This window comes from Malaclemys terrapin, chromosome 5 (genome assembly GCF_027887155.1).
Source record: "Malaclemys terrapin pileata isolate rMalTer1 chromosome 5, rMalTer1.hap1, whole genome shotgun sequence".
Taxonomy (NCBI): Eukaryota; Metazoa; Chordata; order Testudines; family Emydidae; genus Malaclemys; species Malaclemys terrapin.
This window is the reverse complement of record NC_071509.1, coordinates 120120527-120137546: the sequence shown is the minus strand read 5'-3', so window position 1 is coordinate 120137546 and position 17020 is coordinate 120120527. Positions and strand designations below refer to the sequence as shown.

Below are 17020 nucleotides of genomic sequence, written 5' to 3'. Positions count from 1 at the left end.
TTTGTTTGTTTGAATTTCTATTATTCTCTCACACATCTTTAATGTTACTGGTGCACTGAAAATTCTGGAGATAAACAACAGTACACCTATACATGCCTCTAACATTCATCTGTGTTCTTTGCCTAACCCCTTAACAGTAGATGATTCTACTCATCCAAACCATATGTTCCACGTCATTTTATGCTTTAATAGAGACTGAGCATTGACTGAACATTTTCTTTTCTGACTTCGAGTTTGTTTAAAGGACTGCTCTTAAAGATGAGCCAAACTTACACCTACTCAATAAGAAATGTACACCTAGATCTATTTATAAGCAATTTTTATTTGAAAGCTTAAATGACTGAGCCACAATTTGTGCCTTCCTCATTTTTGTTTTTTAAATCAAAACATTTTCACTTCCTTATTGTCCTTGATTTTCTATTAACGTAATTGTGGCATGACTAGTTTCCAGATGAAATTAAATAAGGACATTGTATTCAGTACTGGGCACCAAACAACTAGAAAGGTGGCAATAGGACACAATCCATAGAAGTTGGAGATGGAACATCCAGACCATCTCCCTACCCATACAGAATTGTTCCCTACTGTACTTGTAATAAAGTTCAGATGAAAATAAAGAGCTAGATGATGATGAAATACTAAAAGAGCTAAGATGTGAAAGCTGGCTGCATATTTACCCTGGCCCATCTGAAATTGGTTCAGAAGAACACATGAGCAAGTGTGGCAAATCAAGGCTGGGTACACATATGGTCGGGTCAGTTATAAGAGAATGGTTTCTGACATCAGCTGCAGGACCATTCTTCAAACCACATCAACATCACAGAGAAATCTGGACAGGACAAGTGGGCCCACAACAGGTGCCTTGACAACAAACATACTGTTGGGTGGTCAAAGATGTCTGTGTATATTGGTAGGCTCAGTTTTGCCCTGATCTTCTCAACCATTCAGGCTATAGCATCCTCACAATGGATGTGTGGAGGAGTGATGTTGCATAACACGGGGAACCATGGTTCTGGGCTGGTCGACTTGTCTCAGTTATGATGCTCATGGTTGAATGTAATTGTGTGTCCTATCAGCAGACCACATTCAAAGTCCTTTCTAGAGCTGAATATCAGTCACTTGCAAGCAGACATTCTTGATGCAATTCCGCTCCCCAATGTTGGAGCCATCAGGCTATCCCTGAGAGTACTGCAACTCAACATTGAGAGATTGTCAGCAACCAAATGCAGCATTATCAGGGTTAGCATTATTGGAGATATTCAATTAGCCAGACACGATACCCATCAATCAGGGATGGTCTATGGAGGATCTAAAAAAGAAAACAAAGATCAGCTCTACCACAGTGCAAGGGGAAAGATGAGATGATTCATAGCAAAAGTTGCCTGAAGAGTAGCCCAAGAGTAAAATTCAGCCCACAAAGTCCTAAAATATAGCCCAGTAAGCCATTTTCATGCTGTAACAGCAGGAAGATACAAGCAGATCAGCTGCAGGTTCTTAAGTTGCTGGCAAATTCAACCAAACATTTGTCTCTCTTATCACGGAAGGCACAAGTACAAGCAAATATTCTGGTTATGTGCACTTATAAATGTGTCTTAGAACAAAATACATGCATACTGGATCCTACCCTTGGCTTCCTGGCAAATTAGCAGTTTGACCCTTTGTGTCATAATATTTGGGCAACCTTGTATTAGAGGTTCCTCCCAACTCAAATTCATTCTTGGATTTGTTCATGAGTGAATAACACAACAATTCAGTCTAGCAAAATACTCATGATACTCAACATCAGGAGTACTCATTTCTCAGACAAGACTTTTTTTTTGGACAGTGGTTTCCGAAAGTGAATTCATTTAGTTTCTGGTTTATTATATAATTTTCAAATCACAATTAATAAATCACTTAGTTCATCACACTAAACCTCATGCCTACCTGAAAGGTTTCTCTTCCTGACAGGTATCAGCAAACGCACACAAAGCTAAATTCCAAGCCTACAAATTAGTATAAAAATCAAGACAATTTAGAATCTCAACACTGCCATGTCTGTCTGCAGTTGTTAAGAGCTGAATGGAAATCACTAAGGAGAAGGCAATGGAGAACGTGATAGCACAGTTTGTTTTTAGTCTGAGTTTATCACAGTTTGGATACTAGAATTATGTGAAGAGAAAGTCTTATAGATGCTTTGGTTTAGGCCATGCCTAACTGCAATCATAAAATATTCCTGCTCTTTAACTGGAGAACTTCTATATGCTTTCTGCCCCTCATGTCTGATGTATTTACCATTATGTCCCACGGACAGCACGGATTTCTGACCAAAAGGCAATTAGTGTACCAATTTATCCTTAGTACTGAAGACTAACAAAACTGAAGATACAAAAGATGGCCTCTCTCTAAATAAAGTAACATGTTCTTTTCTTTTTTATACTTACATTGGTTTTCAGTTTATATTTGGATTCCAGAAGCATCATTTACGGTAGCCAGGAACAGGGTCTTCATTCCAGTGTGCTCCCCATTTCTCAGCTACAAGTTTGATGAAGTCACCATGATTTGCATATAACTTGAGTTTCTCACTGATGTCAACCCATTTCACTTTCCCAGCATCATCTCCTGCTTCCAGAAGCAAGTTATCCATTGTCTCACCTGATTGCCAAACAAAAGATTTAAGACAGTATTTTATCTTCTTTTCTGCCCTCTCACTATCCTACATGCTCCATTACTCTCTGCTGCAGGAGGCCTGTTCATACCAGTTTCACTCCAACTACTGCCATAAAACTAGCAGTCAGGTTTTTAAACAGCAGCTAGGACATTAAGCACATTCTTCCTCTGTGTTACAATTACCTCTCATACTTACATGCATAATGGGGGAGGGACTCAGTGGTTTGAGCATTGGCCTGCTAAATCCAGGGTTGTGAGTTCAGTCCTTGAGGGGGCCACTTAGGAATCTGGGGCAAAAATCAGTACTTGGTCCTGCTAGTGAAGGCAGGGGACTGGACTCTATGACCTTTCAGGGTCCCTTCCAGTTCTATGAGATAGGTATATCTCCATTATATTATTATAACTGACATTATACTGTCTAGCTGGAAACAGAATAGATAGCCTAAACCCTTGTGTCACCATTGTTGTAGTTTCACAAGTGCCATGGCTAGCTAGTAAAATTAATGTGATTACATGCACTGTCTTCCTGCTAAAATAAGTTTTAGGTTCAACTGATCTCTGCTCTCCTCTGCCCCTATTGCTCCAGTTTTTTATACCCTTTATATAGCTGATGGCTGGAAACTTTCCATCTCGCGTGCCATTCACCAGGAGGTAAACCAGATTCTGATACTACTATTTCAGTAGGGTACCTGAAAATACCAATGGCCTAATCCCACGCTATAATGAAGAGTGAAGACAACAATAATTGGATGCCTTTATAGGGCTTCACCAAAAACAATACCTTTAAACAAGCAACAACTCCTTTGCATTGGCTAGTTACTGGAATAGTTCTGAAAAATTTAAATCTCTCTTCCCAAGTTTCATGACAGGACAGAAGATTAAACCAAATTTAAAGAGATACTGTAGCAAGAACAAGGCTTAGCTAAATGTCTGGACTCTATCCAATAAGTTATACTAAATAATTTTTAAAATATATATATTTTAAAAATTAAGTTAAATTTTCATGATTCTTCCAATATGTTTTGATTGAAATAGATATCCTCCCAAAGCACCTATTTTTCCTAACATAATTTAGCCAACTAACCTTTGTGAATATTTATTGGAAGAGGCTGAACTGGAGAAGAAAGATTACTATGTGCCATGGGTGAACCCCTCTAGGGGGAAAAAAAACCTCACCCACAGACTTTTGTTCCATAGATTAACACCTAATTTTCACACTTGACGACAGTTGAGTAACCTGTAGCACCTTTCTGTCATCTTCCCCCTAGTCTGTAACAGCATATTTAGGGGAGCAACTGCTAAAAGGTAAAAATGGGGATACCCACCAGGTTCGTCATGGTAGTTCACAGCTTCTGTCTCTATCCAGGCATTGTCTGTATTACGAGGATCATCCACATACCCCTTATACACCTAAGCAGAAGACAGACAGCCTAAGCTGAGGGCCACAACATTATATATGAGGCAGAATCTTAAAAGGCCTCACCGCTGGTTAAGAATGACTGTAAATTGTACCAGTTTGCAATGCTCTGGAGGAGTACATGATCTGCTCCCCCAAATGAGTCAGCACATTCAAAAGCTTTTCCTGTTAAATTTGCAAACAACCATCTTTGTGCTTTTTCCCCATGCTGCCCCTCAGACATGGGAGGAGCTCCTTATAACATTCAAAGCCACTTCATTGTTTTACTTCAAATCCCTCCTTAAAACACTCCTTTCCCATAATACTGACACAAAATCTTGACAGTTACATAGGCAATGGTCTCAGCACACCAGCTGTCATGCTGACCAATATTTTCTCATTGTTTCCTTATGCCCCCGAGTCTGTATCCAGAGTGTCTCTTGTCTTATGCTTCGATTGTAAGCACCCCAGGGCAGGGGCTGTCTTTTTGTTCTGTGCCTCCTATGTGCTACCACAATAATAAATGGTATTCATCATTTAATCACTAGAACCCACTGAGCTCAGACACATTAATTATTGTTCCCAGGAAGGTAATTAATCCACAGGATAAAGACTGGAATGCTCAATAGAATGGCATTCTAAACAAGTTTCACAGACTCACTATGTTTGCAGCAGTCTGCATCTCTCTATTGGTGAGGCATAAAAGTTAATAGAGCTGGTCAAAACATTTAAAAATCTGAAAAACCTAAAGGAAGTTTTCCTGAAAGCTCTGAACCATTTTTCACTGAAATTCAAAATTCCAGGGAAAATTTGCAAAGGGGGGAGGGAGAGGGTTAAATTATTATAAACATTACAACCAGTTAACATTCTCAGTTCTTTTTTGATAGCTGCTTTGACTGCTGGCCTTTGAACTGAATGGTTTCTTGTGTGATCCCTCTCCATTATTTAAGTTTTATAATCCATGTAATGTCTCCTGAGAAAAATAATCCATGATCCTGGGCCTTCTTCCACATCTAGAGTGATATTTATCTCTTGAGAGACTAGTAGTTGGTGAGGCATAACAAATGCATCACTATTCAAACTCTCTTTCCTATCAATTCCCCATCTCCATTCCACAGCCCTGAGGTGCCAAGCAATGCAAAACAGCCTTTACTGCAAAACTGAGGAGGAACCGTAATGATAATTTATTTACATGCACTTTCCATTAAGGGACTGGCACAGAATGTGGTGTAAGTGCACTGTAATTACCCTCATTAGACAAGGATTTAAGGAAGCTTTAGCCAAAAGATTCACAGGGGCTCCTACCTCTAGTAACTCTACTTGGCCATCAAAACAATACATAAGTCTCTCTGAGAAAATGATACATAAAGTGAGGATGTAATTGACCTTTTCCAGACTATGCCTTTTCCAGAGTGTAGATCCCAGATAAGCAGGGCTCTATCCAGTTCTCTCTCATGCTACGATTCTACACCCAAACGTGCACCTGACTGGTACGAAAGCAAAATTCCCTGCTAGGAAACCACATATTAAATTTCAGAAATCCTCAGTTGTAAGGATATTTCCAAGAGAGGAAGGACACAAGTAGAATCCACGCCCACAGTAGAGCGCAGTGGCACCATGGATGAAACCGAAGTGGGCTGTAGCCCACGAAAGCTTATGCTCTAATAAATTTGTTAGTCTCTAAGGTGCCACAAGTACTCCTGTTCTTTTTGCGGATACAGACTAACACGGCTGCTACTCTGAAACCTGTCATTCTGCTACTGTTTTTTTTCAGTCCCCTATAAATTCTATTGATGTTTGAGTATGTTTTTTAATAGCATACAAGATTATCATACAAGGAAAAAGATTTACCACAAAATGTTCCTGGTTGAAGAGTGTGTTCATTTGCTTCTCCATCTCTTCCTTCTCTGCTCTGGATTTCTGTAAGCAGTTTAAGGCCTCCTCACTAAATTCTCGTTTCAGTGTGGCACTTATCTTCTCTCCTGGATCTACCATACCCTAAACAAAAACAAAAACACCCAATACTGATATCCCTCTCTTAGACCCTGTCTGCTCTCATTATTCCATCTGCTCTTTATTCTGTATGTTCTATTGGTCTGTGTTAGACTGTAAATCATTCAAGGAGCTACAATGCACTTGTAAAGAGTTATGGACACCAACAGTAATCAGCAATAATAAAAGAAGTGTGACATCTGTAAATCAATGAAGCCAGAAAGAATAGTCCTAGTTAGACGCAAATACTGTCTTGTATCATGGCAATAAAAAGAAAACAGAAGTTTAATGGCTTTTTGGTAAAACAATATTTTAGTTTTCCTTGATGCTTTCTAAAGTGCCTCATGTGCCTCACAAGAGGAAGTCATTCAGAGGATATGCACACTAGCTATCAAATCAATATCAATTACATTTTCATAGTCTTACTAGACAGTAATTGTAATGTCTGCTTCGTGCTTTGGTTCTTACCCCTGGGATGGCCCATTCCCCACAGTCTTTCCTCTTGATTGCTACAAACTGTAAAATGTTCTTGCCAGAGATTGGGTGAGCTATTTTATTGCCACTGCTATCTCTCTTCCACCTGCAGGGAATGACAAACAAGGAAAATTATTTTCCATTCTTTGGAATTAATCAAGGTCGTCAAGTGAATGAGACTGTTTCTGCCCCTGCATTATTTGCTCTTGAGGTTGGAAGGTGTGGTGTGGTGAACGAGGCCGAGGACTGTAAAACAGAACAGATTGTCTTGTAATAAGGCAGCTGAAAGCTGCCCTAGAGAATTGGATTAAATCCCTGCCTTTTCCAGAGTTCCTAGGTGATGATGGGCAAGTCACTTAAAACTTTTCACACAAATTGTGCGTTCCTTATTTTCTAGGTGCCCACTTCTAGATACCTGAGACAAGAGTGCTTAGTGCTCACAATTGCAACTGAAGCCAATAGGAATTGTGGTTGCTCAGACACTCTGGAATTAAGAAAGCGTGGTCTGGAGCAATGAGTAAAGGCTTGGGAGCTAGTTATTGCTTATCGGGGAGTTCTAATCCTGGCTCTTCCATTGATTCACTGTGTTTCCTGATAAATTTCTATGTCCTTATTTTAGTTTCCTCATCTGTGAAATGGGGATAAAAATGCTCTCTTATCTCCATGTGCAGGTCAATGTTTCTGAAGTATTCAGATAGTAGAACCCTAATATGGTGATGAGCAGCATAAAAAGCCCGAGAAGAAAATAATAATTTTGTACTTAGAGACAGGTTTGGATGGTATGCAATAAATAAGCTACAGGGCCACACACTGAATCATGACCATAAAAAGAAATATTGATCTGTTGCCTCATTTCCCGAGCACTACCCATCCTGTAAATTGGATTAGGCAATGGTATGATGCTAAAAAATGGTATATGATCATGTTATTAAAGACTATCACAATGTATATGCCCAAGGAGGACCAATTAAGGTTGCACAGACAACCATAATTCTGACATCTAACTTTTGAGTGCTTGACTTTGCCACCTAACAATCTTTAATGTGTTTTTGTATGCAATGTTATATATATTAAATTTGAATGCAACAGTATCATAAAATTGCTATGTATTTTGACCTGAACAGGAGAGAGGACCTCCTCATATAAGGCATTAAAATCAGACAGCATCTCAAACAGTACAGTGGAAATACACATCTCGCAACGTGCCATGCTGAATTTCAGTTATTACTGGTTGTGAATTTCAAACCTACAATCTTTCAAAAAAGATAACTAGTAATTTTACACAGGGCACTGGAAAGGTCTGTTGGCATATTATGATGATGATGATGATAATCATGCAAGGTATTCTGCAACACCATTGTGCTTTCAGATGTTTTTACCATATGTCATGGTGTTAATACTTTCCTACAGTGGTTTACCAGCTGCATTATTCCTCTTTTTTTAAACCAGCTTCCCCAGTTTAAGTGATGGTCTATCCTGACTGCTGACTTCCCATTCACCTCTCCAAAGATGAAAATAAAGCATTTGCCTAATATTTCATTAAACTAATTGCACATAGGTAACATACATGTAATAGATAAATGTATCAAAATATAATCAAAATTTTTCATATACAGGTACCTGACATGTACACATGAATGCAAGTTCTACATTTTTCCATTCTCCTGGCATATCATCCTCTGATCCTGTCTCCCTTACCTAGTTATTATAGGATCTGCAGCATGGTTTGGTCCCCAGCGCCCTAATAATCCTCGACCCACCAATCCCGTCCTGCCAGACGGATTTCTGAAAGAGAAGGTGGTACATATGAAATCCCCAATACATACAAATATTCCCAGCTTCATTCAAATAATAAGGAACTACAGAAGGAGGAAAGAGGAAAATAACAATGTATATTTGGTCAAGTTCTTAGTGTTTACATGTACCTCATTCCCTCTCTCTCAAGGTATGGACAGAAAATATTATTAAACATATTAGTGAGATCAAGCTCCATTACATTTCCTAAATTTGACAATAAGATACAAAAGTAAAACCACAAAACTTTCTTTTAAAATACAGTATTATAGGAGTTTACAAAATATGGCAAGAGATCCTGGAACTTTGGAGGGACATTCTTTGGTTTGTTCTTTTACCTTGGGATCTAAATAACCAAACACAGGGAAAAATGAAATGGTGTCAAAGAATTAAAGTAGTCTCACCTCCAGATCATGACTACAACTCTCCTGAGGGTTCTAAATTGTTCCTACTCCAAGATAAAAGGTGAGGAGGATGGAGCACATAGCTGCACCATCCCAGGAGCAGTCTAGGGAAGGAATTGTGACTGGTTTGCAAGAGCAGTTCTACATGCCAGGGCATGGGGGTAAAGGTCCCAACCCCATTTTGCTGGGGGGGGGGGGGGAGTAGCAGCCCTTCACAGTCTTCTCTAGCCTCACACTTGGGCTGGCTATGTGGGTAGTCCATATAGAAGAGAAAGGAGACACTGTATACTAGCAGGTAGGGGAAGGTCACAATCTTGCCCTCAGCTTGATAATCAGCTTTCCAATCTCATCTCTGATGTGTGAAACACACTAATCTATAGAGAATAAACAAACAGTTTAAATATAGTGTGCCAGATTCACCTCTGCTGCAGAGAGGTACAAACTGTACCTTCCTGCGTCAATGAGAACTGCTGCATCCAGACTGAGAGACTTTCACCTCAGGGAGGGAGGTGTTTCCTTAGAAGTTCTGCCAGCAGACACTAAAGCAGATGCAACACATCCTACAGCACATTCTCCCACACCCAACACATCCTCCCATCTTGGGGGCTGTGTTAGCTACAGGCCCACCACTATATTGCTCCTTTACAGTCCTCTAAGCAAACTTTCTGGTGTGGGACTTTGCACCAGTTAAGTCAGCACAGACAATGTGCTATTCTGGTCTAGTATGTGACACATACTAAATCAGATACAAAAAACATTAAAAACACACCTTCTCAAATGAAATTTGTGAGGAGTTCCCCCCAGGGTGCCACCTGGAACTGGGGTACCACTGAGCCCTCTGACCACCAACCTGGGCTCCCTCTCACACTGTGCTGTTGTGACAAGCTGCAGACATGCTCCCGGTCCTACACTTCCACCAGCATACACCCTAGAGACACACCCAGCGGCTTTCATGCAGGCTCTCTGCCTAGCCATTGCACAAAACAACAATAGAAAGGCTACAGCCAAGGTAACTCTCAGCTCCCCAGGCATGCACCCCCTCTGGAGTATGAACCCAAAATTATATCGTCTTGCGCTGCACAGGGAACTGTGCAGAGTAAGCTCAGAGTTCGCCCCGACTCCCCTCAAGGTGGAGAGAAATATGCAACAGCCTTTGCCCCTTGAACTACAATTTCCCACGCACTTCACTCCAACTCACTGGTTTAGATAAAGCAAAAACAAGTTTATTAACTGAAGATAGATTTTAAGTGATTATAAGTCATAGTAAACAGATCAAAGCAAATTACCTAGTAAATAAACAAAAACACAAACTAAATCTAAGATATTAGGAAGATAGGACATGAATTGGCAAATTCTCACCCTGGCTGATGATACAAGCAGCCTGCAGATTCTTAAGGGACAAGCTGCACTTGCCTTACAGCTTGGAATCCCCAGGTCTTTCATATACAGGCTAGAAATCCCTTTAGCCTGGGTCCAGCACTTCCCCCAGTTCAGGTGTTTCCAGGAGTCATCTTGTGTGGGGAGTGAAGAACCCCAGATGAGGTCACTCCCTGCTTTATATAGCTTTAGCTATGGCAGGAACCCTTTGCTTCAAAACTTGGTTCCCAGACCAGTTTGTGGAAAAATATCAACATCTCAAGATGGAGTCCAGAATTATGTGGCTTGGGTCATATGTCCTTGTAGAGTCATAGCAGCCCTTATTTACAGGCTGTCTGGAGTGTTCTCAGGAAGGCTCACCAGGTGGGAGATAAGCTTCTCCTAAGGCCTATTGTCTTCCCTAATGTCTCATAGCTGGTTGGGAAGGGCCTATTCAGGGCAATCTAGATTGAAAGCATCTTGTCTAGTGGGCATTACACAGGTGTAACTATATTTGAAATACAGATACAGTCAATATTCATAACTTCAGCTACAAAAATGATACATGCATACAAATAGGTTAATCATATTCAGCAAATCATAACTTTTTCAATGACATCTCACATGACTTATCTTGTTCAAAATGCACCATAATTACATCACAATCATATCATAATGATATTACTATGACAAATATGGGGTGCAGTGTCACAACATTGTCATAGAAGATTAAGGAGCAAAAATACCTACCTGGGCCTCCCATTTTCAACCTCATACAAGCCACTCAGACTCCTCCTCTCCACTTGTCCATCCTTCTCATTGAATTTGGGAGAAAAGTTTTTGGCACTGTTTTAGGGAAGAGTAGTATAGAGTAAGTTACTAAGTAACCAATAGCTGTTAATTACAAAGGCTGTAATGCCATCCAAAGGATCTGCAACATCAAATGTCTCAGGGATGGCACTTGGTTCACCAAAAAATCTAAAACTGAATTGCAGTTTTTCTAAGCTTTGCTCCTGCCCCCATTAAAATGTCAGTATTTGCAAACTGCAGAATCTCCCAATACTTCTAACAGGTGATATATGGATTTGACATTTTAAGTTTCTAAAATATCCACCTTTGGGGATGATACTGTCCATTACTGATTCCGGCCCAAAAATGTGTGTTTGTTTTAAAGTTTGAACAAAATCCCTTTGTCCACTTTTGAACCTGGCAAACATTTATTTTTCCCCATTTTATAAATTTTTAACCGATTTTTTTTTGAGCCAGGTCTACAGGACAAAATAGCCAAGCTTTGAAACTTGACACAGATACAATCCCTGAGGAGACCTTTAATTGGCTGTGATTTATCAAAGTTATGAGCATATGAAAAATACATACTAAACACTTTTCCAATTAAATCACTGACTTTTGGTAGGAGTTTGCATTTAATTCCTATGAGTGCCTTTGAAAATCACCCCAGGAGTCTATAGAAGGGCATGCACAGACAGACATATGTGCATATTTCAAAAGTTTTTTCATCAAATATTCATAACTTTACAACCATTGACCCAATTTTCTTCAAACCTGGTTTGCTTGGAAGATTGCACTGACACCTAACATCTGGATCAGCATTTTTAAGAATTATGAACATTTAGAGGGCGAATATACCCGTGCTATGGCTACTTCGCACTAGCACAATATAGTCATTTCTACCCTAAGTCTTTCAAGAGCCCTTGGTATTAGATGCTATGCAAATAATAATATAATAAGTAATAAATGCGATCAAATATTAATGTAAAGTCAGGAAACATGAAAATTAAGATTGAAGCACTAACTAACTTTATTTTGCCCCTTTTGTGTACGTGTTCGCATACAGTTTAAATACAGGATCACAAGGTATCTTAGACACATACATATCTAGTGTTGTAAAACATGTAGATTGCATTCTTTAAGAAATGATATACGATTACATTAGACCGGATTGATATACACATGTACAAGCAAGCAGAGTCAAAGCTGGGCACTCAACCTTAACTTCTGCATTTCTTGAATCCAAGTGGTCAATTCTAGAATTCTAACAGTGTATTATTACTGTGTGTTTGCATTTCATATACCAATGCAAACAAATGGAAACGTACATATTATTAAACTCTTTCTCTACCTCCATATAGCTGCTGCTGCAGCATTCTAGCCCTGATGTCAATAATGTCTGAAAGGACAGTGTAGCAAGACTGAGTTTTTACTCATCTTTATCCCATGCAGAAGTAAAGCTCTCTCATCACGTTACTAACCCCTTTCATTGCCACAGAAATGGGCATATGTTACAGAACTAGCTTTATTTGAATATCCGGCTGTGCCTGGTATACCCATTCATTCTAGAAGAAAATTATTACGTATTCCATAGGCACAGGTGCAGTGCAGTAGATGTGTGGACAGTTTACAGAGCCTATCCAAATTATACATTACTCTAGCCAGCGTTATTAAGTCCTTCACTTTCATAAGTACCAGGTGTACATGTAATTTTAGGAAAGATATTTAAAGCAGAAGTAGATCAAACTTCTGTCCGATGTATTCAAAACAAATTCCTTCCTTTCTCTACAGCAGAACCACATTCATCTAGAAGAACCCCCAATTTCTTTTGGCCAGACACTGCTTACCTGATCTGCGGATCTGCCCACGTGGGTCCAGCCAAGACAGAGGCTGCAGTGTATTCCACAGGCTTGTAATCCTCCCACTCAACTAGCCAGCCCACTTTATCAGTAGGTACTTTGCTGCGCTCAACCTTTGACCCTGGATATGGGGATGTGTGAGCTTTGTTGTGGACATTTTCATTTGGATTGTAACAGCTCAGCATGCTGACAGGGTAAAAATGAAACCAATGTACTGGAACTGAGCTATTGATGGGGGGGGAAAGAGTAAGTGTTACACTCCTGAAAAAATATAAATGAAGTTATTTAATTCCAAGTTTTACAACTCCAGATTGTAAAGAGAGAAAAAAAAAACCATGATGTTAAATTTTTTAAAGAAGTAGTAACATATTAAGCCTAAAAATATACACCCAGTCCCATCTGCCCAGTGATTTATCTGTAGTTGGGTAAACCATATCTCTGATCTATCTACTCACAGGCTCTGAATATTGGATACCTTTTCAGCCCTAGCCAAGCAAGGCACTTTTATTAAAACCAAAGAACCTAAAAAAAATCGGATAGTATGAAAAAAATTGCAGCATAATTCTTCAATAGATTATAACAACTCATTATATGCCCAAAAATACTTTTTGAGTAAGGAAGTGGTAACATTCCAAAATTACAGCATAGTTCAGCTCATCGGAATTACATTATAGTGTTACATAAGTATTATGAATACACACACCAGGAATTGTCACATTGCTTCTTTTTATTTTATTTATAAATGTGTGAAAGTCCAAATGAATAAACAGGCAATAATATTGCCCCATTCCTCAACTAGACCCACAACCTTTCCATCTGAGATTGCTTTTCCTAGCTATATTTCCCATTATTTGGTAAAATTAATTCCTCTCTACAAGAATGAAAAATTAATATATCAAGACTGTCATGACTCTCAGTAAAATTATGTAAGCCCAAAACTGTAAACATATGCAAGTGAGTAACTTGTCTCCAGCGGTAACTACTCGTGACAAACTTACATATTTGCATACACATTTGCAGGATTAAAATCATCTGCTGCTTTTTGGGATTTTACCAAAACTATGTACCATACTAAGGGCCAAATTCACTCACTGGATATGCATGTGCAACTCACATATTTGCAACTCCGAGTTCAACAGATCTGATGGCAGAATTTTGATTTTAATATCCGAAATACACTGTTGATGGAGTGGCAGTGTAACAGGGGTAAATAAGTAAATAACAGGGTAAATAAGCCCTGATGATGCCAAAACATACATAACTTTACATGAATAGTCCCATGAGAAACTTCAGTGGGACTACTCATATATATAAAGTTAAGCACTCACATACACAGTTGCGGGATCAAGGCCTTAGACCTCAACCTTGCTTTATTGTTTATGAGAAGTAGCAGGGTTATGTCACTGCTGTGTTATAATTTAAATACCTGTAGGCACGCTCTCTGAATGGATGGAGCAGGGGGTGGGGGAGTCGGCAGCTAGGGTACCTGACAGCAACAGCAGACAGAGTTACAGTGAGGGACACCACAGTAACAGTCCGGGCCAGACACCACCTTGCCATCACATGCAGGATGCTCACAGGAAACTATGCCTCCCCAGAACACAGTGCCCAACAACCATGCAGTGACCTGGACTGTCAGGAGATGAAGTAGGAAACATTTGATTGCAGGATGTGTCGTCTTGTCCGCCTCACTCCCTACAAGGAACAGCCATATTAATTTATTCTGTAACTTAAGTTGAATTCTTTGGAGGGCGGGGGAAATCCTAAACAAAGAAACAGTAAACCAGATTGTACTCTTTGGCCTTGGCTACACTTCAGAATTCACAGCGCTGCCGCGGCAACACTGTGAAGCGCGAGTGTAGTCGCGCCACCAGCACTGCGAGAGCTCTTTCGCAGCGCTGCAAGTACTCCACCTCTCCGAGAGGGATAGCGTGCAGCGCTGCAGGTGCTGATTACACTGGCGCTTTAGAGCGCTGCACTCACTGCGTTGGGGAGGGCGGGGGGACGTTTTCACACCCCCGAGCGCAGCAAGTTGCAGCGCTGTACAGAGCCAGTGTAGCCAAGGTCTAAGCTATTAATTATTGTTTTATTGTTTTAAACATGCACTTAAATTTAACCATGCATTACTTACATGAAAAAAGTACATGCATGAAGTATTTTCAGGATCAGGGCGATAGCACTGTGCCCCCTGTTATTGCTGCCTAAAGCTTGGAAAGAACTGCCTTGGACCTTGGGTAATCATTTATTCCTGTGCAAAGTGGGCATAAAATAGGACTATTCTGATCTGGTAATATTTTACACATACTATGTATGTGTATACATGACTATGCAAGGTCCAAGACAGTGGAGAATCAGGTCCAAGGGTCCGTCTATACTTCACCAATGTGACTGAGGTTCTATTTTAGCTCAAGGCAGGTATTTTTACTGGTGAAGGATCACAGTTCTAGTCCCTGCTTTGCAGGTCTGTCAGGATTATCTAGTAATTATGTTTATAGTAGTGCCTTAATTGCAAAGTGGCTCCTGACTGGTGTTTCCACTACTCTGCAAAACCATAATATTAATAGATGGGATACGAGAAGAAAATCTTTTGTTTCTGAGTTGCAGATCATTAAGAATTAACCTGAACAGGCCATTATGCAGAAGATCTATAGTTAAGGTTAAAACTAGGGTTCCGTTTTGAACACTAGGTTCACTCCCATTATAAGTATCCAAAGGAAAAGTGGTGGGGTGGTTTGTTTTGTTTTGTTTGTTTTTTTAAGATTACTTCAGGGTATAAGCTAGATGTTTTTGGTTGGTTTCAAAACAACTCAACCTGTTGTTAAGGATGTCTTTTTTTAAAAAGGGGCAGAGTTTTAGCTGTTTTTTGGCACAGGAAACTATCACGTTGTGTATGTTTATCTGACAGCCCGTATGACCTACATTTCCTTTAATTGCTTATTTTGAAAGTCTTAACAAATTCACAGTCACCCAGGAACCTGGCAGCTGTCACTATGTGGTAACCTTCTGTGGCCGTGTGGAATCCAGATGCAGCGGGGATACAACTCACATGCTCTGGCTCTAAAAGAGCAGGACCCCATCCCTAGAGCTAGACTCCCTGCCAACAATTCAGAAGCCATCCATCAGAGAGCAGTGGCGCCAGCCAATGCCTTACAAGCCACTGGGGGAAAGGAGGGGAGCGTTACAAGAACCCCACAGGCTGACACCACAGGCAAGAGCCTCTGGAGGCCAGGACACACCAAAGCAGCGTGCTGTGCGCTCGGGTCTACAGCTAGCCTGTGCCGCTATCGAGTCTGCCCGCCTGCTTAACGCCGCCCCACAGTCACGCCTAGGGGAACACCTCCGCCCCTGACCGCCAGTGACCGGGAGCCCACCGCGGTCACGGGCCCAGCCTGCCCGGCACGGACCCGGGGATGTTGCTAGTCCCCAGCCCCCCCGCGGGGCCCAGCGCGCTGCCGCCTCCCCCAGGGGGCGGGTGCAGGCCCGGAAGGGAAGACGGGAATCACCCCGCTCCCCGGCTGAGACCCCCTGCGCCCCAAGCGGCCCCCGCCCGGGCCGGGAGAGACTCTTACCACCTGGCTAGGCGGGCTGCCTCCTTCCGTCCCACCCCCAGGTTCAGTGGGAGGCGGTACTAGCCTGGACCATCCCCTCGCGCTGAAACTCCGCTAGCGATAGGGAAATGCCCGCGTCAATCAAGCCTCATTCTGGCAGCCGATTGGGCCAGGCCAGCTGCCATGGAAACGAGAAAGGCGTCGCTCACCAGCTTCGCTCTGGCTGGAGAACAGCCCCACATCCGGAAGCGGGCGGGTAAAAGTCAGCTGCTTTGCTCCTGACCTTCGCGCCTTCCGTACCGCGACGATAGGGCAGCAATTGGCTGCCGCTTCCCCCCGGCGCTCGCGTCTGCACCTACCGCGCGAGCCGCTGTGACGTGCTGCCTGCTCTCTACCTGACGGCGCTTGACTCCTCCCAGTCCCACAGCCAGAGTAGCGAACACCCCTTCCTATTGGCTGCGCTCTCCGCATCGGTAGGGAGATGCGCACGCATTCACTCCTTCTCAACCCTGGCCTGCTGGAGCCTCGCAGTAGAGATCCCTCCGCGATCATTCTAGGCTGGAGGTGTGCCGCCGAGATTGAGAGAAAAATAGTCCCAGCGGTGTGTGATCTACCCTGTACAGACACTTGGGGCGTTGCGGAAGTGCTGTGCACCAGGGCCAGCGCGCACCTATCTCTGCCACAGGGCACATGTGTACACGGCCCCCATGCAGCTGTGGGGCCACGACCCGGGGCTGCTCCGCAATAGGGTTGCCAACT

General features: G+C 41.7%; 1 protein-coding gene across 7 annotated transcripts; it reads right to left on the bottom strand.

Annotated features, from left to right (window-relative positions):
* Positions 1-302: 302 nt before the first annotated feature.
* On the bottom strand, positions 303-16628 carry NUDT9 (nudix hydrolase 9). 7 transcript variants are annotated; one of them, XM_054030198.1, is made up of 10 exons: positions 16471-16628; positions 14140-14408; positions 12702-12938; positions 10816-10911; positions 8210-8296; positions 6506-6617; positions 5897-6043; positions 3975-4059; positions 2424-2634; positions 303-1309 (listed from the first exon to the last, which is right to left on the bottom strand). In XM_054030198.1, the coding sequence occupies exons 2-9, from the start codon at positions 14271-14273 to the stop codon at positions 2459-2461; spliced, it is 1074 nt and encodes a 357-aa protein (XP_053886173.1). In that variant the 5' UTR covers positions 14274-14408; positions 16471-16628; the 3' UTR covers positions 303-1309; positions 2424-2458. The 7 variants fall into 7 exon arrangements, with proteins under 7 accessions (XP_053886173.1, XP_053886175.1, XP_053886174.1 ...); XM_054030200.1 differs by having other exon boundaries at positions 14341-14408; positions 16471-16626; XM_054030199.1 differs by lacking the exon at positions 16471-16628 and adding an exon at positions 16283-16324 and having other exon boundaries at positions 12702-12899.
* Between the last annotated feature and the right edge of the window lie 392 nt (positions 16629-17020).

Bases quoted from the DNA above. Each gene is read 5' to 3' on its own strand.
- NUDT9 (XM_054030198.1), bottom strand. From the start codon at position 14,273: ATGGCAAGGTGGTGTCTGGCCCGGACTGTTACTGTGGTGTCCCTCACT. The intron at 10,912-12,701 runs GTAAGCAGTGTC...TCCCTAAAACAG, and splicing joins TGGGCAGATCCGCAGATCAG to TGCCAAAAACTTTTCTCCCA. The intron at 8,297-10,815 runs GTAGGTATTTTT...CTTCTCTTTCAG, and splicing joins GTTGAAAATGGGAGGCCCAG to AAATCCGTCTGGCAGGACGG.